This window comes from Lampetra fluviatilis, chromosome 37, assembly GCF_964198595.1.
Source record: "Lampetra fluviatilis chromosome 37, kcLamFluv1.1, whole genome shotgun sequence".
In the NCBI taxonomy this organism is placed as follows: Eukaryota; Metazoa; Chordata; class Hyperoartia; order Petromyzontiformes; family Petromyzontidae; genus Lampetra; species Lampetra fluviatilis.
The window spans coordinates 3,316,623-3,337,789 of NC_136311.1; the positions used below are offsets into that span (position 1 = coordinate 3,316,623).

The window sequence follows — 21,167 nt, forward strand, 5'->3', positions numbered from 1 at the left end:
GGGTCAGACATTTGTGACGATGTGTGACGAGGGGGGGAGGGGGATAAATGTGACGTCACATCAAAATGCACAACTTTAAACAAATATAGACAACACGTTCTACTTAATTAAATAAACTTTTTAATAAATGTTTTCTCCTACAACATCAGAGTGCACATTAAATACGCCCATACAATGACAATAGTTTAAAGCGATTTGAAGCATGTTTTTTTTGGGGGGGGAAGAAGCTTTGTGACGTCATATTTGAGGGGGGGGTCTGACTTTTTGTGACGCCGTGTGACGAGGGGGGGGTCAAAAATCATCCAAAATCGCGTGACGTCATTTATGGACGGCCCCTTAGATAGTCCGCATTGTTACTCCCGGCGGGGTCCATATGGGCGCCTGTCCTGTGGCCGTGGAATCATTGCTTCACTTGATGCAGCTAATTCGGCTGTGACGGTCCCACCTGATGACGGAGACTTGTGTTGCCTCCGAAACGTCGTGATTTTTATTTTGTTTTATTTTACGTTCATTAATTTTAATGTTTTACCTACGTGACTTTACCGAAAAAACCTAAGAATATGAATCATTGCAGTCACGAAAGCTTCAAATCTAGAATCCGTGGAAGGAAGTCGCGCACAGAGGAAACTACCCCGACCAGCTTGGGACGAGGAGGCTCAGCTCGCTGGCCTGGCTCCGTGCGGCTCCGTGCGGCTCCGTGCGGCTCCGTGCGGCTCCGTGCGGCTCCGTGCGGCTCCGTGCGGCTCCGTGCGGCTCCGTGCGGCTCCGTGCGGCTCCGTGCGGCTCCGTGCGGCTCCGTGCGGCTCCGTGCGGCTGAGCTGGCCCAGAGTGCCTGAGCTGGTGCGGTGTGGCAGGGCCCGGCTCTGCGTGTGCTTGGGCTGGTTCTGTGTGGCTCGGCGAAGCTGGGCTTGGCTCTGTCCGGCTGCTGTGATGCGATCGCTTCTAGAGGAGCCGCCGAATCTCATCCCTCCTCCTTGACATTCCAGGCTGTATTGATATGCAAATTATTTTGTCAAGGCGCTCTTCTTCCCCCCTCCAACCCAGCTTAAATATACGCTCCAAGCTTGGTGGTGTTTCATTCTTCACCCGAGGACGGCTGCTTGCGTTGTGGCCGAAACGTCGTGAGAATTATTTTATTATGTTTTATTTTTATTATTTTATTAGCTGTACTACCCGGCTTCGCCCGGGACTTGGATCCACCACGCCCGGCCGCCTTTGTCTCCCCAGTGGCGATGTTCATACGCCACACCAGTTACTCGTTTTGAGGCTGAGTCGACCTAGGGGAGGCCCAGGACCGGTTCAAATAATCGTCACCGGTGGTGGCCTTGAGCGGGAATGGAACTCGGGTCGCCGGGTTCGTAGCGCGGCGCGCTAACCACGACACTACAATGCGTTACGCTTCCGTTGTAGGATTTGTGTGAGGCGCGCCGATCCGTTGTAGGGTTTTAGTGAGGCGCGCCGATCCCTTGTAGGGTTTTAGTGAAGTACGCCGATCCGCTGTAGGGTTTTAGTGAGGCGCGCCGATCCGTTGTAGGGTTTGTGTGAGGCGTGCCGATCTGTTGTAGGGTTTTAGTGAGGCGCGCCGATCCGCTGTAGGGTGATGGGGTGTCGAGGCCTAGTACCGTGCAGAGCCTCCGGCCTCGCCTAGATTGCCCACCCGACTGAGGCTGGGTACGGGTGCCGTCCCCCCCCCCCCCGCGCTACAATAATAGTGTGTAATCGCTATAATTTTATTATCTAACGACCCTATAATAGTAATTGCACACATTGGGGTGGGAGGGGAGTGAAGAGGACGTGAAACTTTGATGAATTTACCTCAGAGTCGCGTGTTAATGCATGCGCATATTTTTAACGGGAATTAAAAATGGCGTCCACCCGGCAGCGAATGCGTCGCTACCCGTTGCCAGGGGCAACCGCCGTCCAATGAAACTGCGTATGGTCCGGCGACACACAGACACACACACAGACAGACAGATTTGCGATTTTATATATATAGATTACTTCCCTTCTACGTGACTTTACCGAAAGAACCAAGAAGAAGATGATTCCAGGCTGTCACTGGGAACGCGTCGGTAAGAGGCGGCCGGTTGAGCAACGACTCCTTCTCTTCGTGAGCACATCTCGGTAACCATTGCTACTTGTGCGCGTGCGCCATTGCCGCCAACTCAGCAGCGCAATGCGATCGTTTGAATGTTTTTAGGAATCGGCGACCTCTGCCCCGACCTTGTTTAGACATGGGGCCGTGCAAAACATCAAGGGGAAGGGCGTGCGTGGGTGGGGTCGTGGCACAGTCTATGTTAAACATTAATCATCATCATCATCCTCAGCCATCGTCAATCCACTGCTGGATGATGGCCTCCCCAAGCCGCCGCCGCCGCCACAACTCGCGATGTCACGATCATCCCCGGCACCTGCGCATAATGTTTGTTTTATTAAAATGTTCATGTGGACAAGCAAATATGAATTCATTGTCCGCTCGTGTCTGTGTTTAATAAAAGCGATTCATTTTTAAAAAGGCCATCTAACACCAGAGCATCACTTCCGCCGGGTCTATCGAGGCCGGTGATTCAGAAATATATTTCTCCGCCCGGCACACCACATCCATCCTACATTGCGCCACGTCTGTGGCTATCATAGCCACGTGTCTGATTAGCGTACTGTGCGAAATGAGTTCCAAAAACATTTGCCAATCCACTGCTCCGGATGAAATGTGCTGTTGTGAAATTTGCAGCGTCGTTGAATTTATATCCAAAACAATTGCACAACGATCTGCACGAACTGGGTCAGTGCGTGTGGTGCTCTGTCACTGAGACGAGGGTGATCTCGAGCGCTGGCCGGCAAAGGCGGGAGCGTCTTCGTTTCTTCACGTGATCAATATTACGTGAAAACAAACACATTCCTGCGGGGGGAGCTGGTAGGAACGTTGGGTTGCTCGGTCAATGGCCAGGGTCAACGGCGACGTGGTGTATTCCGCAAATATGTCCGACTCTGAGGGCGGGCACAAGCCGGCGTGAGTAGGTTAAACGTTGAGTTTTATAAGGGCACCACGGGGTGACCAGCCCCTCCCCACCCAGCCCCACCCCTCCCACCCCCCCACCCAGCCCCACCCAGCCCCACCCCTCCCCACCCAGCCCCTCCTCACCCTCCTCACCCACCCAGCCCCTCCCCACCCTCTCCACCCTCCCCTCCCCACCCAGCCCCTCCCTCCCCATCCAGCCCCTCCCTGCACGACGGACGGACGGACACAATAATCCCCTGTGGGCTGGTGGAACCAGTGGGTTCCTACCAGTAATATTCTATCAAGGTAATGGTACTTCATATAATGCATGATCCTGACGACGGTGTCATGGGTTGCCGGTGTTTGTGATTCACATGTATCTGTCAGGTCGTGTTGGTTGTTCGGTGCTCCTGTTTGCGCGTGTTTATCTTGCACACATTGCCGTGTAGAATAATAATGTGCACTTATAAGGCACCTTTCACGACGCCTCAAGGTGCCACATGCCGTAGCATCATCTATGCTGTAATTGTCAATATTGCAATACCTTTGCCATGGGGAATATTTATTCCCCATTTTTCTCAACCGATATTTGAACACTGCATGAAACGTTATTTGAATAATACGTTCAATTTATAAGCACCTTTAAAAATCGTTATCAGGGCGCTAATGAACGAATGGTTTCTCCTCATTCATTAAGTTACTACATTTGCGTGTATACAAATGTAGTAACTTATATACTCTCTCCATCTCCTCTCTTTTCTTTACGATCAGAGGAAACAAGAAGATGCTCGGTGTAGTCGGCACTTTGCGTCGTTCATCATTTCGTTTTTTTGGTTTTTGTTCAATGCTTTGCTTTATGTGCCCCCCCCCCTTCTTTAAATGAAAGATTTCACAAAAGATTTCACGCTCTGCTCTCCTCCTTCTTAACCCTTCCCTCTCTCTCTACCCCTCTCTCCCTACTCTATGTCTATGTCCCACCTGTTTTCTATGTACATATTTCTCTCTCTCCCGCTCCCATGCGCGCCAAACACGAGCCCGTAAACAAACACGAAACAACCCCCACGCGCAACGCGCAACGACGAAGCAGGCTGTCCTTTTGTTCCCACTGGATGCACGCTGAACTTCCTTTGCGCCGTACGCAAAGGAAGTTCAACGGTCGGATACGTTCGGGAAGGGGATCGCTTCCTGGCGCTCAACTTCACTGCCAAGGGTCGCGTGTGCCCGCGGGCTCGCGAGAAGAACCCCACGATGATGACGCCGACGACGCCGACGATGATGACGGAACCACCCCCGGTGTTGGCGAGTGGTTAATGGTGGCGGTCATTAAATATTGCACGGAGTTTGACTCGGCTCTGCAATCCCCAGCGGGGGGGGGGGGGGGTCATGTCCCAATTCGGAAACCGGTTACTAATCGCTCTCTCTGCACTTTGCGTGCACTGTACTTGCATTCAGAGGCGTAGCTAGGGGGGGGCAGGGGGGTACATATGTCCCCGGGCGCCAAGGTAAAGGGGCGCCAAAATGAGGCTTACAACTTTACATTATAACTTATTGCGGCGGGCGCGGCAGCCTGAAACTACTGCACAAATCTACACCTCAACCTAAAAGTTTACATATCCCGCCACACACATGTCATGTAATTACATTTTGGTACACGGAAAATTTGAATACGGATGAGGATAAAAATGTTGGAAACTTTCTCGCGCTGATCAAACTCGTTGCTCAGTGTGACCCATTGTTAGCAAAACACGTATAGCACGCAGGAGAAAATCCGCGATCAGTTTCTTATTTGTCACCGGAAATCCAGAATTAATTTATCCACATACTTGCGTCGACTGTAAAGAACCAATTGTTGAGTGATATCAGGAAAAACGAGTACTACGGTATCTTACTTGACTCAACTCCTGATCTAGGACATCGGGAACAGCTTTCTCAGGTCGTAAGATTTGTGGATGTGGATTTTCAAACTAAAAAAGTAACTATCAAAGAATCATTTTTAGGTTATATCGAGATACATGCAAAAGATGCAGCAAGCCTAGAAAGAGTCATCGTCGAGAGACTGAAATCTGACAACATACCTCTAGCCGACTGTCGGGCACAATGTTATGACAATGCTGCTGTGATGACTGGGCATATATCCGGCCTTCAACAACGAATATGTGACAAAAATAACAGAGCATTGTTTGTCAACTTTGACAACCACAGCTTAAACTTAGCAGGAGTACACTCAGCTAAACAGGATCCACTTGTCGTCACATTTTTTGGAACAGTTGAAAGTATATATTTGTTTTCTCTCGTTCAACAATTCGTTGGGAAGAGTTAAAAAAGCTGTGCCCATCACAGTAAAGCGGGAATCTGAAACACGCTGGAGTGCACGATCAGAAGCTGGTAAAGCTATCTATGAAGGACTGGATGAACTAGTAGGGCTGCTAGACAAATTATCGGAGGACGTAACTATGACGCCTGAAACCAGAAGTGATGCAGAACAGTTACAGGTGTAACTCACTACACAAGCATGCGTATTAAATTTTAACTTCATAGTTTTATTACATTTCTGGAATGTCATTCTTGGAAAAATTTATCGTGTTCAGAAGCGCTTACAGGATCCTACTATGAATTTCAAGGAAGCAGCAACTGATCTTAAATCTTTGGAGCATGAATTTGTCAAGCTTCGTGATGATTTGAGCCAAGTTGCTGTAGAAAACGCCAAAACAAGATGCACAGCCTGGGGGATCGATGTGGACAGAAGAATTAGGCGACGTCGGAAGATGCCAGGAGAACTGGCAAGAGATGCAGGACTTTCAGCAGAAGAAGAAATTGTGCGCGTTATGAAGTGTCTTTTATCGACTTCAACAGGAGATGTCAACACGGTTTCTACGACTATATGACCTGAACACAAAATTTGGATTTCTGCTGGACGTCAAAACTCTTCTATCCGACACAGATGTCGATGCAATTCGTCGAAATTGCACAGATTTTGGAAATTTCTATGACACCGACATCAATGGCCACGAACTTTTCACAGAAATTGGAGATTGCAAAATGCTGCTCAGTAACCAGAATGAAGTTCTACCAAAAACTCCTTTGGATCTTCTTGGTTTTATTGTGTTTTATGGAGACGACATATTCCCGAATTTGCGAATTTCACTGCAAATATTATTAACAATAGCAGTTTCAATTGCAAGCTGTGAGCGGTCGTTCAGCAAATTGAAACTTATTTTGTCGTATTTGCGTGCTTCAATGGGACAAGATCGTCTCAGCGATCTTGCTCTTCTTAGCGTTGAAAGAGAAACATTGGAAAAAACAGATTTTGATTACGTGATTGACCAGTTTGCGACAGTGAAATCAGGAAAAATGTATCTTTTGTAGACTATGTCAACCAGTCTACGACAGTGACTGAGTGAGCCATGTAATATAATTTCTATAAATTTGCTTCTTTAAATACAATATTTCATTACAATTTAAATTGTTATTCCTTATTCGATGTAATAGGAAAATGTGATTAAACGGGGGGGGGGGGGCGCCAATTTTATAATTCGTCCCCTGGCGCAAAATATCCTAGCTACGCCTCTGCTTGCATTCAAGACGTCGGGGTTTTTGTTTTGCGTGCGGTCATCGCGCGAAGCAGTGGATAGACCATGGCTGCTGCCGATGATGTGTAACACGGAATTGTTATTATTGCCCTGGGGCCAAAAAAAATCCACCCTGGGTAGGCGTAGTGACTGTTGTGTTACCTGTCTGTGTGTGTGTTAACTGTCTGTGTTACCTGTGTGTGTGTTGCCTGTGTGTGTGTGTTGCCTGTGTGTGTGTTACCAGTGTGTGTGTGTGTGTTGCCTGTGTGTGTGTGTTGCCTGTGTGTGTGTGTTACCTGTGTGTGTGTGTGACCTGTGTGACCTGTGTGTGTGTGTTACCTGTGTGTGTGTGTTACCTGTGTGTGTGTGTGTTACCTGTGTGTGTGTGTGTTACCTGTGTGTGTGTGTGTTACCTGTCTGTGTGTGTGTTACCTGTCTGTGTGTGTGTTACCTGTCTGTGTGTGTGTTACCTGTCTGTGTGTGTGTTACCTGTCTGTGTGTGTGTGTTACCTGTGTGTGTGTGTGTTACCTGTCTAAGTGTGTGTGTGTTACCTGTGTGTGTGTGTGACCTGTGTGTGTGTGTGACCTGTGTGACCTGTGTGTGTGTGTTACCTGTGTGTGACCTGTGTGTGTGTGTGTGACCTGTGTGTGTGTGTTACCTGTCTGTGTGTGTGTGTGTTACCTGTGTGTGTGTGTTACCTGTCTGTGTGTGTGTTACCTGTCTGTGTGTGTGTTACCTGTCTAAGTGTGTGTTACCTGTGTGTGTGTGTTACCTGTGTGTGTGTGTGTTATCTGTGTGTGTGTGTTACCTGTCTGTGTGTGTGTGTTACCTGTCTGTGTGTGTGTGTTACCTGTCTGTGTGTGTGTGTTACCTGTCTAAGTGTGTGTTACCTGTGTGTGTGTGTGTTACCTGTCTGTGTGTGTGTGTTACCTGTGTGTGTGTGTGTTACCTGTCTGTGTGTGTGTGTTACCTGTGTGTGTGTTACCTGTCTGTGTGTGTGTGTTACCTGTGTGTGTGTGTTACCTGTGTGTGTGTGTTACCTGTCTGTGTGTGTGTTACCTGTCTGTGTGTGTGTTACCTGTCTGTGTGTGTGTGTTACCTGTCTGTGTGTGTGTGTTACCTGTCTGTGTGTGTGTGTTACCTGTCTGTGTGTGTGTGTTACCTGTGTGTGTGTGTGTTACCTGTCTAAGTGTGTGTTACCTGTGTGTGTGTGTGTGTTACCTGTGTGTGTGTGTGTCACCTGTCTGTGTGTGTTACCTGTGTGTGTGTTACCTGTCTGTGTGTGTGTTACCTGTGTGTGTGTGTGTGTGTTGCCTGTGTGTGTGTTACCAGTGTGTGTGTGTGTGTGTTGCCTGTGTGTGTGTGTTACCTGTGTGTGACCTGTGTGTGTGTGTGTGTGTGACCTGTGTGTGTGTGTTACCTGTGTGTGTGTGGGTTACCTGTGTGTGTGTGGGTTACCTGTGTGTGTGTGGGTTACCTGTCTGTGTGTGTGTTACCTGTCTGTGTGTGTGTTACCTGTGTGTGTGTGTGTTACCTGTGTGTGTGTGTGTTACCTGTCTAAGTGTGTGTTACCTGTGTGTGTGTGTGTTACCTGTCTGTGTGTGTGTTACCTGTGTGTGTGTGTGTTACCTGTGTGTGTGTGTGTTACCTGTGTGTGTGTGTGTTACCTGTGTGTGTGTGTGTTGCCTGTGTGTGTGTTACCTGTCTGTGTGTGTGTGTTGCCTGTGTGTGTGTGTTGCCTGTGTGTGTGTGTGTTGCCTGTGTGTGTGTTACCTGTGTGTGTGTGTTGCCTGTGTGTGTGTGTTGCCTGTGTGTGTGTTACCTGTCTGTGTGTGTGTGTTGCCTGTGTGTGTGTGTTGCCTGTGTGTGTGTGTGTTGCCTGTGTGTGTGTTACCTGTCTGTGTGTGTGTGTTGCCTGTGTGTGTGTGTTGCCTGTGTGTGTGTGTTGCCTGTGTGTGTGTTACCTGTGTGTGTGTGTTACCTGTGTGTGTGTGTTACCTGTGTGTGTGTGTTACCTGTGTGTGTGTGTGTGTTACCTGTCTGTGTGTGTGTTACCTGTGTGTGTGTGTTGCCTGTGTGTGTGTGTGTTGCCTGTGTGTGTGTGTGTTGCCTGTGTGTGTGTGTGTTGCCTGTGTGTGTGTGTGTTACCTGTGTGTGTGTGTGTTACCTGTCTGTGTGTGTGTGTTACCTGTGTGTGTGTGTGTTACCTGTGTGTGTGTGTTACCTGTGTGTGTGTGTGTTACCTGTGTGTGTGTGTGTTACCTGTGTGTGTGTGGGTTACCTGTGTGTGTGTGTGTGTGTTGCCTGTGTGTGTGTTACCTGTGTGTGTGTGTTACCTGTGTGTGTGTGTTACCTGTGTGTGTGTTACCTGTGTGTGTGTGTGTTACCTGTCTGTGTGTGTGTTACCTGTGTGTGTGTGTTGCCTGTGTGTGTGTTACCTGTCTGTGTGTGTGTTACCTGTGTGTGTGTGTGTGTATTACCTGTCTGTGTGTGTGTTACCTGTCTGTGTGTGTGTTACCTGTCTGTGTGTGTGTTACCTGTGTGTGTGTGTGTTACCTGTCTGTGTGTGTGTTACCTGTCTGTGTGTGTGTTACCTGTGTGTGTGTTACCTGTCTGTGTGTGTGTTACCTGTGTGTGTGTGTGTGTTACCTGTGTGTGTGTGTGTGTGTTACCTGTCTGTGTGTGTGTTACCTGTCTGTGTGTGTGTTACCTGTCTGTGTGTGTGTGTGTTACCTGTCTGTGTGTGTGTTACCTGTGTGTGTGTGTTACCTGTCTGTGTGTGTGTTACCTGTCTGTGTGTGTGTTACCTGTCTGTGTGTGTGTTACCTGTGTGTGTGTGTTACCTGTGTGTGTGTGTGTTACCTGTCTGTGTGTTACCTGTCTGTGTGTGTGTTACCTGTCTGTGTGTGTGTTACCTGTGTGTGTGTGTTACCTGTGTGTGTGTGTGTTACCTGTCTGTGTGTGTGTTACCTGTGTGTGTGTGTGTGTGTGTTACCTGTCTGTGTGTGTGTTACCTGTGTGTGTGTGTGTTACCTGTCTGTGTGTGTTACCTGTGTGTGTGTGTGTGTGTGCTACCTGTGTGTGTGTGTGTTACCTGTGTGTGTGTGTTGCCTGTGTGTGTGTGTGTTGCCTGTGTGTGTGTGTGTTGCCTGTGTGTGTGTGTTGCCTGTGTGTGTGTGTGTTGCCTGTGTGTGTGTGTTACCTGTGTGTCTGTGTTACCTGTGTGTCTGTGTGTTGCCTGTGTGTCTGTGTGTTGCCTGTGTGTCTGTGTGTTGCCTGTGTGTCTGTGTGTTACCTGTGTGTCTGTGTGTTGCCTGTGTGTGTGTGTTGCCTGTGTGTGTGTGTTACCTGTGTGTCTGTGTGTTACCTGTGTGTCTGTGTGTTACCTGTGTGTCTGTGTGTGTGTTACCTGTGTGTCTGTGTGTGTGTTGCCTGTGTGTGTGTGTTACCTGTGTGTGTGTGTGTGTTACCTGTGTGTGTGTGTGTTACCTGTGTGTGTGTGTGTTACCTGTGTGTGTGTGTGTTACGTGTGTGTGTGTGTTACCTGTGTGTGTGTGTTACCTGTGTGTGTGTGTGTGTGTTACCTGTGTGTGTGTGTGTGTGTTACCTGTGTGTGTGTGTGTGTTACCTGTGTGTGTGTGTGGTACCTGTCTGTGTGTTACCTGTCTGTGTATGACCTGTGTGTGTGTGTGTTACCTGCCTTTGTGTGTGTGACCTGTGTGTGTGTTACCTGTCAGTGCGTGTTCGGTGCGTGTAAACGATCACGTTTAGAGTGACAGGGACAACATTTAGCCGAGGTAACAATAGATCAGAGTTGTTGTGGAGACTGTGAGTCACCGCGTGTCGACAACGGTGCCGGGTGCTGCTCGTGTGGTGGAACCAAAACGACTGCTGCTGTTGGGGGATTATTCACTCCCGGAAAGCCCGTGGCGACTGATGGGATGTGTAAAAATATCCTATTTTTTTCCTTTGAATGTGCAGAGATCGATACTGGCAGGGAGGCGGGCAAATTGTCTACGCTGAGCTCTGCTGAAGTCTCCAGGCCACATTTCGGGAACATGTTTCCGGGTGTTTTTGATTTCAAGGAATGAGTCACGAAACTCGCCGGTGCCGCACGCCACCACGCAAAGGCAAAGAACCCCCGTATAGCCTCGGCACATTGTTGGGGCAAGTGTTAAGAGCGAGCGGCACCTACGAAGGCCGGCACGGCACACGAGGGCCAGCACCAACGCCCGGCCGCCTTTGTCTCCCCAGTGGCGATGTTTTCACATTTTCACCAGGCACTCATTTGAAGCTGATTCGACCTAGGGGAGGCCCTGCACCGTTGAAGATACTAGTTGTCAACGGTGTTGGCCGTGAGCGGGGATCAAACTCTGTTCGCTGGATTCGTAGCGAAAGGCGCTAACTGCCCCACTATCGCTAACCACACACACTATCGCTACCTAACCACACACACTATCGCTACCTAACCACACACACTATCGCTACCTAAACACACACTGTCGGAGGTTTAACGGTGCCCGAGGCATGCAAATGAACCGCAGTCGTAAAAGTCCCCTCTAATCTTGAACAATTGTAGCGAGTCCATTCTCATGGGTAGGCCTTGGCAAAGGTAAGGTAACAGATAAAAACAACGAGCCTACCTTTGCCCTATCTTTACCCCATACAAATTACCCGATTACAGGGTAATTACCAGAGGTGTGGACTCGAGTCATGTGACTTGGACTCGAGTCAGACTCGAGTCATGAATTTGATGACTTGCGACTCGACTTGGACTTGCATAACAATGACTTTGTCCCACCTCTGAGATGTGGACTCGAGTCATGTGACTTGGACTCGAGTCAGACTCGAGTCATGAATTTGATGACTTGCGACTCGACTTGGACTTGCATAACAATGACTTTGTCCCACCTCTGGTAATTACTGGGGTACTACTACACATGCAAAAGGTTGATAAAGGTAAATGCTAGGTAGAGCGCTTTAATCATATAGAATACTCTCGATGATTCCAATTTTACACGCTTGTTGTTGTCGTTGTATTTGTTGTTGTCGTTGTTGTTGTAACTCAATTTTAACCCACTTCCCAATGACGTATCGACTACAAACTTGGTATACTTATGTCACACTGATGACAATACTATATTCTATCATAAAAAATGTAAACATTATTTTTTATATGTTATGTTTCGGCTTGGGTCTAATTGTCCACGCTCAACTGACGTTGGCTGTAATTGGCCACGGTCCCTTAAGTTATGGCAAGCTTCGGGGCCACTACCTGGATTCGTGGAGTTCTGCCATTACTAGTACGGTACATTTAATAAAAGCGTGTTTTTAAAACAGTTTTTAAAAATATTACTGATTAAATGGAGGCCACGGACTGCTCCACGGAGCTTTTAGCAGTAAACAAAGTACCGTATTTACCGGGTAATACTTCGCGCTACCTTTACCCTATGGGGAAATTCTTCCGAGCTACCTTTAATTCTAGATTTGAAGCTTTCGTGACTGCAAGGATTCATACTCTTAGTTTTTTCGGTAAAGTCACGTAGGTAAAAAATTTCAATTTTAATTAATAAAAATAAAAAATCACGACGTTTCGGAGGCAACACAAGTCTCCGTCATCAGGTGGGACCGTCACAGCCAGATTTGCTGTATCAAGTGAGGCAGGGATTCCAAGATGCAAGTTCTTAAATACAAGTTAAGGGGGAGGGGGGCTTATCAGAATGTGGTAGCCAATGAATAGAACGTATTGGGAGGGGGGGCGGGGCTAAAAGAGGTGTGCGTAGACGTGGACGTGTTTGTGTGCAAGCCCCTGCTTGCACACAGATAGAAGAGAACGAAAATGCCCATGTTGTTTTTACCAGTGTTGGCTGACAATCAAATACGAAAAAGGAGAGTACTGTTAAACGCTGGGGATGTCAACACTCGGTAAAGTAAAAATAGTGCCTGTCAGATAAGATGGTCCAAAAATGTGTAGTTAAATCTTTTTTGCATGGTTAATAACATCTTTCCAATGATTACTAAGTTTGTACCCATCATCACGGTTGAAATTATGTCTGTGTTTGTATATCTGAATGGCTTCGTGTACAAACCTTTGATGGTAGCCAGAGGGCTTGCAGAGCACCTTGGTCTCGGAAAAAAACAATATCATGAGAGCCCACAGCGTTGTAGCAATGATCGGCAACGGCGGAAGACTCAGTTTTGCCGTGTTTCAAGTCTGACTTGTGCTCGCGGACACGATCAGAGACAAGACGTTTCGTTTCCCCAATGTAACAATCACCACAGCTGCAACTCAGTTTATAGACTCCAGGGTATTGCAAGTCAGGGATGCCCCCCCCTCCCAATACGTTCTATTCATTGGCTACCACATTCTGATAAGCCCCCCTCCCCCTTGTCTTGTATTTAAGAACTTGCATCTTGGAATCCCTGCCTCACTTGATACAGCAAATCTGGCTGTGACGGTCCCACCTGATGACGGAGACTTGTGTTGCCTCCGAAACGTCGTGAGTTTTTATTATTTTATTTTTATTAATTTACATTTTTTTACCTACGTGACTTTACCGAAAAAACTAAGAGTATGAGCTACCTTTACCCTACACTTTACCTTACCCCTTGGCATGTCGACACCTTTACCCTTTTACCCGGTAAAAAGGGTAAATTACCTTACCTTGCCGAGGCCTATTCATGGTTTCTTACAGCTGACACGATTCCTCAGTGACTCCTTGCTCAAATTGAGCATCCACCGTTTACAGCCTTGGGAGAGCAAACGGTGGGTATTTCACATTCTCATGGTGAGTCTATCCATATTTCAGCTAAGTCGAATTTTATCGACCCCAGATGTATGATTGGCTGAGTCGACCCCCAATCGGGATTTGAACCTCGCGACCCTCTCTTGAGTCACCTGGCCGGTGAAAGCCCCCTACACCTGGCGGTGGCATTCTTTAACAACAGGCACACTCATCGACTCACGTCCACGTGCAGTTAAACACACAATCCTTGTGTGTACAGACATTGAGAGGCTGTACGATAGAGGGAGGCGACACCACAACGGAGGGGGGGAACTTCAGGGATGAGACTCTCCGACTCGTGGCCGCTGAATATTGAACGTGATCAGCACCACATCGTGGATGTGACGTGGAGAGTGATCGGCGGGGCAGCCGCGGTAGGGCTCTCAGTTGGGGCGGTTCAGGGAGTAGGAGAGTCGATATCATTTGGAGTGGCGTTAAGCCTGGAGAGGAAAGGGAGCGGCTGGGTTGTGAGAGCTCCACGGGAAATTACCAGTGCCGGATTATCCCAGTAGCACAAGAAGCTGCATATGCTACGGGCCCCGCACTTTCAAGGGCCCCGCGCTAAATGCTTTCAAGCTATCAATTCCGGTTCAGTGATTCTGCACTTGCTCTATTACTATAGCACTATACTGCCTCCAACTTTTATGAACGACTGGGTGTTTAAGGTTAGCGATTTGTCGTGTTATCTGGCTGTATAGCAAATTAAAAAATACAATTACTTTACTATGCAAGTAAAAAATTTGTGTTTTAATATTTACGTGTTTTTTTTTAGTTAGGGCTCCTTTATAACATTTGATACAGGCCCCACACTAGCTTAATCGGGATAAATAAGTGTAGGAGTGCAAACAACAAGTAGCCGATTATTACAATTGTGAAGTAATATTATTTGTATTGAATTACGTTGCCCATTCTGGGTACAAAATATACACGATTGTTTAGAGTCCTCTCTTCCTGTTTATATACAACTACATTTGGGCGATGTCACACATACACACCTGCCACTCGTCCGTCTCCAGTGTACCCGCAGCAGTGTAAACACCGACACCAGCACACGGAGCAGTGTGTATACAGACACGTGCAGACGGAGCAATGTGGCACATAGACACGTGTGTACGTGTATACGGACCTGTGGACTGTATACGTGTCTGTGTGTGTGTGTACACAGATTGAGTGGGAGTGGTCGTGTAGCGGTTACCTCGCTGCGATACGAACCCGGCGACCCGAGTTCAATTCCCGCTCGTCGGCCAATACTGAACCGGTCTTGGACCTCCCCTAGGTCGACTCGGCCTCAATTGAGTGCATGTTGCAGTGTGTAAACATCGCCACTAAGGAGACAAAGGCGTTTGGGCGTGGTGCTGGCCACCCACCCCCTCGTGTGCCGTGCCGGCCTGTTTAAAAGGCACCTGGGAGCCAGAAATCTTTCTAATTGAGAGGGGGTCAAATACTTATTTCCCTCATTAAAATGCAAATCAATTTATAACATTTTTACATGCGTTTTTCTGGATTTGTGTTGTTGTTATTCTGTCTCTCATTGTTCAAATAAACCTACCATTAAAATTATAGACTGATAATTTCTTTGTCAGTGGGCAAACGTACAAAATCAGCAGGGGATCAAATACTTTTCCCCCTCACTGTATACACCAGAGAGGGGGATCTAGGGGAAAGGTGGGAAGAAGGGTCACACCAAGAACCCGCTGGTAGGATCCAGAAAGGGGGCGTGGCCCGGGGCGGAGCCAGGCCACGTGACAGTATAAGAGGGGCCCCTGTAGGGGACCTCGGGGCTGTTGTTGGAGTGGGATCTCCGTCGTGCTGCTCAAGACTTCGTCACCGTTCTTCTCCTCGTCATCGTCTTCGTCTTCACCATCTCGGGGCGCCACCAGTCAGGCAGCCTACCAACTGTCCTGACTGATTAACACGTGGGAGGCTTTCGCGACCAATATCATCCATAATAGAGGTTTTTGGGTTAGATGGCGTAAATATATAAATGTGTCGTTAAACCCGCCACCACCCGACACAGCCAACTAGTAAGGGCTGTCACGTAAACAGAACGTGGCCAATTCGTCACTAGTACAGCACACGGGTGTGTTGGAGAGCCAAGCCACAACATTTACAATTTGAGTACGACGTTTCGCGACAGTAATTACAACTAGCTGCATCAGGCGACAGCCAGATTTGTGGAGAAGTCCACCTGTTTCGTTCCTTATATAGAGGCGTTGATGTGTTGACCACCCTTCTGCGCTCTTGCACAATGATGGGAGGGGGGGGGATTACTGAGGCAATATACATTGTGCATGTGCATTATGCGAACAAATCTGGCTGTCGCCTGATGAAGCTAGTTGTAATTACTGGCGAAACGTCGTACTCAGTTTGTAAATGTTGTGGCTTGGCTCTCCAACACGCCGGTGTGCTGTACTAGTGACGAATTGGCCACGTGTGGGGGTCGCTAGCCCCCGAGATCCCTCCCTCGATAATGCTAACGGCCGGGCTAACATCAATCAATCACCCCCCCGCTGCTAGGTTCCTCACCCATGGTGTGGGAGCCGTCGCCCGAGGATTCCCCTCCACCGCGGCTCCGCGTAGTAGGCATGGTTGGATACCGCGTAATATTATGTCCCCCCTTACGCTACCACGATACCTCCCTTTCCCTAATCGCGTACCTGCGACCCACACGGAGCGAACGTACGCACACACACCGCTCCACACTGACTACTCGCGTTATGATCGTACACCTGTATCACACACGGAGTGAACACACGCGACACCCACTCTCGCACCGCTCTGCGCCGCGCTCCCCCCGAGGCGAGCCGCAGCACTACAGAACCACTGCGTACACACGCTCACCCACGCGCTCACGCTGCACGACAAGATCACGCGAGACCACGCTTCGCTATTGATGATTTATTATCTGCTACCTGGTAATTTAATGTTATGTCAGTATGAGTCGACGAGGCTGGCCTATCCTACTTCCCCTGGACCTATTCCCTATTTATCGGCTTACGATACCCTACTTCACCTTCTTACTCCCTGTTAGATGCCCACGGCGGTTCGTTGATCCCGTACTCGCAGCGTGCCTCGATGCGTCTCACGGACGTTCGGGTCGCTGGACTGGAGAGCGTCCTGTCGCCTGGCGCTGGAGAGAAGAGAGAGCCCGATTTCCCCTTTGCGCCCACTATTTATCCTCCCTACCTCAAAGGGATGTGGCTCTGAACAATGGGCTCGCGCCCCTCTGGCACGCGCACCGCGGTTCCGGGCGCCTGTGATATGCTACTTAATGCTCAACCTGCGCGGCGCAAATTCCAATCAATCCCTTTCTCACGCAGGCCCCCCCATGATCGCAGTTTATGCGGCGGCGTCCGTCACAAAGGTGCGCCGTGGGAATTTGTGCATGGCTCCCCGTGTGACCCCGCTCTCCCGATTACTCATACTAACAGCCTTATCCTTTAACTCCCCTAACAATGGTGCCTGCGTGCCCGAGCGTAATTATGCCGTCCCTCCGCTCCCTGTGCGGGGTGCCTGATTATGCAATTCAGATGCGCTGCGTGTTTTCTAATGATGCTCCTCCATCACAATGCTTATTCCCTCTGCCTGCCCCGTCGATACTTGCGTGTGTGGGGTGTGTGGGATGCGTTTCCCCCGCGGTGGCCGAGTGGCCCCTCGCTGCGACCTTGCAATCTTAAGGCCGGTCGCAGCGCCGCGGTGCAAAGTAGCGTCGGGGGAGGTCGTCCAATTCCCTGGTCGCCGGAAACCGTGAAAGTTTAATCCCGGTAAGGGCTTCTCGGATAAAAACCGGTCGGCCAGGTGACCTCCTCTCGGAGCTCTATGGGGGGGGGGGGGGGAAATGCGTGCGGGTGTGTTCATGTGAGGTGAGGTGAGGGGGACGCGGGGTCGGCTCCGTCGCTTGGTGGTGGCGAGGTCGGAGATGGGGCGCCTGCTGAACGGCTTCGTGGCGGCGGCATGACACGTTCTGCTTACGTGACAACCCTTACTAATTGGCTGTGTCGGGTGGTGGCGGGTTTTAACGACACATTTATATATTTACGCGATCTAACCCACCTCTATTATGGATGTCCTGACTGAGTAGCGTCGCCGGCAATAGACGGATTAATGATTAAGAGTGTTAACCCCGGTGTTTCTCGTTAATAAATAAGTGCCTCTAAGTCTTTTCGTCTCCGAGTTCGTCACTACATGTGCATTGTCTTTGAAACGGATTGATAAAGAAGGCTGCGTCTCTGGTGTGGACAGAGACAGCCTGTGTAGGCTACACATTGTGATCATACCTGATTGCTAATGAGCCCCAGAAGGGCAAACCTCATCGTAATCATAATAATAAAAACGTCATACAACGTACACACCTGCAAAGGATAAAGATCCCCCGTATAGCTTAACAGACTGTTGGGGCAAGTGCTGTTAGTAGACACCTATAAAGGCTGGCACGGCACGCGAGGGGGTGAGTGGCCACAGTACCATGCCTGGCTGTCTTTTTCTCCCTCGTTGCGATGTTTACACACTGAGTAGACCTAGGGGAGACCCAGGACCAATTCAGATAATTGCCGCTGGTGTTGGTCTTGAGCGGGAATCGAACTCGGGTTCCTGGGTTCGTAGCGCAGCGTGCTAACCGCTACACGACCACTCCCCACATCCACACCTACACACATACAGTCAACACTCCTACATACCTCTACAATAGGTGAACTCCCATCAGGGCCGGATTAAGATTTTATAGGCACCTGGGCTCCAGGTACTGTGAGCCCTCCAGTAATATTTTCAAAAGGAAAACAAGGTTAAATAAACTTTTTTTTTACAAGGCTAAAAGCAAATACAATTCAGCAATCACAAACGAAATATCTTTTCACTTAATCTCTGGATGCCCTCCAGCTGGCGAAGGCCCCTGGGCTTGCAGCCCCTAAAGCCCCCGTGCCTTAATCCGGCCCCGACTCCCATAGACGACACGTGCAGACACCGAACATGGTTCGCGCTGAGCACCGCGTCTCCGTGGTGAGTGACAGCAGGCACCACCATCCGATTGCTCAGTGCACCCTCTCCCCGCGCCTCTCCCCCGGCAGGTTGACCTGTTGCACGATCGCCAAGAAAGCTCTGCTCGTCTCCGTGCTGCTGCTGCCATACTTCACCTGGAATGCGTACGTGTGAGTACGGGCGGGTGGGACAGGTGCGCGCGGTGGCAGAGCGGGGGCAGGGTGGGCGGGTGAGACATCAAGGCCGGTGGTGATGGTGTTAGGGGCCGTCCATAAATGACGTCACGCACCTAGGGGGGGGGTCAGATATTTGTGATGATGTGTGACGATGGTGGGGGGGGGGGTTGAGAAATGCGACGTCACATCAAAATGCGCAACTTTAAATAAATATAGACAGCACGTTCTACTGAATTAAATAGACTTTGGGGCCATCCATAAATGACGTTACGCACCTGGGGGGGCGGTCAGAAATTTGTGACGATGTGTGACGAGGTGGGGGGGGGGTTGAGAAATGTGGCGTCACATCAAATGCGCAACTTGAACAGATATAGACAACACGTTCTACTTAATTAAATAGACTTTGGGGCCGTCCATAAATGACGTCACACACCTAGGGGTGGGGTCAGACATTTGTGACGATGGGGGGGGGGGTTGAGAAATGTGACGTCACTTCAAAATGCGCAACTTTAAATAAATATAGACACCACGTTCTACTTAATTAAATATACTTTATCATAAATGTTTTCTCCTACAACATCAGAGTGCAGCGCCACATTAAATACGCACTACAATGACAATATTTAGAAGTGATTTGAAGCATGTTTATTTTCAAAATATGGTTTTGTGGGGGGGGGGCAGAGCTTTGTGACGTCATATTTGAGAGGGGTCTGACTTTTTGTGACGCCGTGTGACGAGGGGGGGGGGTCAAAAATCGTACAAAATCGCGTGACGTAATTTATGGACGGCCCCTTAAGACTATCGTAGGTGTCAGGACTTTGCAACGACTGAGATTACCTGGCAGCGTTTCAGGCTGGTGGGGTGCGGTTAGAGCAACAGCATTGGCATTGATGATCTTTCGACTTTGGTCTCCGTGCCAGTGAGGATAGTCTTGATTGTGTGGGATTTAAGCAATGGGCGTGTTACTCATTCTTCATCGTTGAGTAACAGCGCACATCGGCGAGGCTCCCAGAATACTCGGAGCGTGGCTGATGCAATTTGCCTCCCACGGACGGATTCGCTCCCGTGGTCATGTTGTGTGACCAGGCAGGAACTCAAGAGCGTACAATGAATCTCGTTCACGAGTTTCCCGAGTCACCAAAAAGGCAATAATATCACGTGAAAACAAGGTACAGCAACGGAGCAAACAGCAACCAGAGCTAATACAACCACGTTACAGGAGAAATATGAAAGTGTGGACGAACAAAACTCAATACTGGATCGTCACGACAATACCACCGCCACCATCATCATCATGAAGATCTTAGACTGCAGTGATTCCTCTGTACCACCCTCCCTACCACTGCGTCGCCCCTTTTATGCATTCAGGAAAGTCTCAATAATATTTTTCAGGAGAGTCCTGCCACATTTGGATGTTCGATCGCTCTTCGATCAATTTCGATCGAAAGAGCGGTCGAAATCGAATCCGATTTCGATCGCTCTTCGGCAGCGGTGGTCGCGGCGTCCGTGCGGTTATTTCACGGCGTTGAGGGGGGGGGGGAGAATGCGGGGGTCTGTCTCACTGCTGCTCCGTTTCTTCTCCTTCTCCTCCTTCCGCAGGGTCCACATGACGTACCCGCGGTTCTACAGCCCCGTCGCACCGTGAGTCTCGCGCTCTAAAACCCCGCGAGCGACGCTTCGCTCGTTAAGCCTGCCAGTCTCCGTCGGTCACACGGTGGAGTTGGAGGTCATGGGTGCGGTGCGAAGGCGTTGTCCGTGTGAAGGCGTTGTTCGTGTGAATGCGTGACTCCGTGGATGGGTCGTTGGGGGGGTGTGTCTGCCGTGATGGTGCTGGCCGCGGTTGTCTGGGCGCGATGGGTGCGTTGTCGTTGGGCGGGTCTCCTTGTGCTGGGGCAGGGGGGGAGTATCCGCAAGAGCAATCCAGAAAGGTCTCTTCAATAACAGCGCTGCCCCATTGAGCCGCGTCCGAGACGTCAAAGGGCTGCACCTGCGCTCACCCCGGGGGTCTCTCCCCACATCACGACGGCGCCTGACGCCCAACTCCACCCCCTCGGAGGGAAGCTCATCAAGTGGATTCGCTCGTGTCGCAGTGCGGTGCCGTTGTTGTCGTCCATCTCGACACACGGGGGTCCTGTCAGGGATGACCTTTTGTCTGTAAGCGCCCGGCGAATTTCTCTGGTCGTTTTTTGTTGTTGTTCAAATATTTATAGTGAGGGAGCTGGAAGGAAACGCTATTTGATGGAAAAAAAACAGTAGAGGCAGCTCTCAGAGCGTGTGGGGTAGCGGTGGCGTTGTGGTTAGCGCGCTGCGGTTTGAACCCCCGTGACCCGGGTTCGATTCCCGCTCGCGGCCAACAGAAGCGACGATGATCTAAACAGGTCCTAGGCCCTCCCCTAGGTCGACTCGGCCTCATTTGAGTGCCTGGTGCGATGTGTCGATAAACATCGCCACTCGGGGAGACAAAGGCAGTCGGGCGTGGTGCTGGTCAACCACGGTCCTTTGTGTGACACGTCCCGATTCCCGCTCACGCGTTCTGAGAGCTGCCTCAACTGGTTTTTCAGCAAATAGTGTTTCCTTCCATCTCCCATGCTATAAAATATTTAAAGCACTAATGCACAGCACTGTCTGCTCACAGCACCTGCCTCAACAGTCAGTTAAGGCTAT

General features: G+C 49.6%; 1 protein-coding gene across 5 annotated transcripts in view; it reads left to right on the plus strand.

The window, feature by feature from the left end:
- Positions 1–21,167, plus strand: part of LOC144945245 (alpha-1,3-galactosyltransferase 2-like) — a 35,505-nt gene that overhangs the window by 9,612 nt on the left and 4,726 nt on the right. For 3 of the 5 annotated variants that reach the window (XM_078873610.1, XM_078873612.1, XM_078873611.1), the window contains exons 2-3: positions 18,417–18,497; positions 20,103–20,144. The exons of 1 other annotated variant lie outside the window; for it this stretch is intronic. In XM_078873610.1, the coding sequence (XP_078729736.1) occupies positions 18,417–18,497; positions 20,103–20,144 (123 nt within the window). Of the gene's footprint in view, positions 1–18,416; positions 18,498–20,102; positions 20,658–21,167 lie in introns of all 5 variants that reach the window. One more of the 5 variants, XM_078873614.1, reaches the window with a different exon arrangement.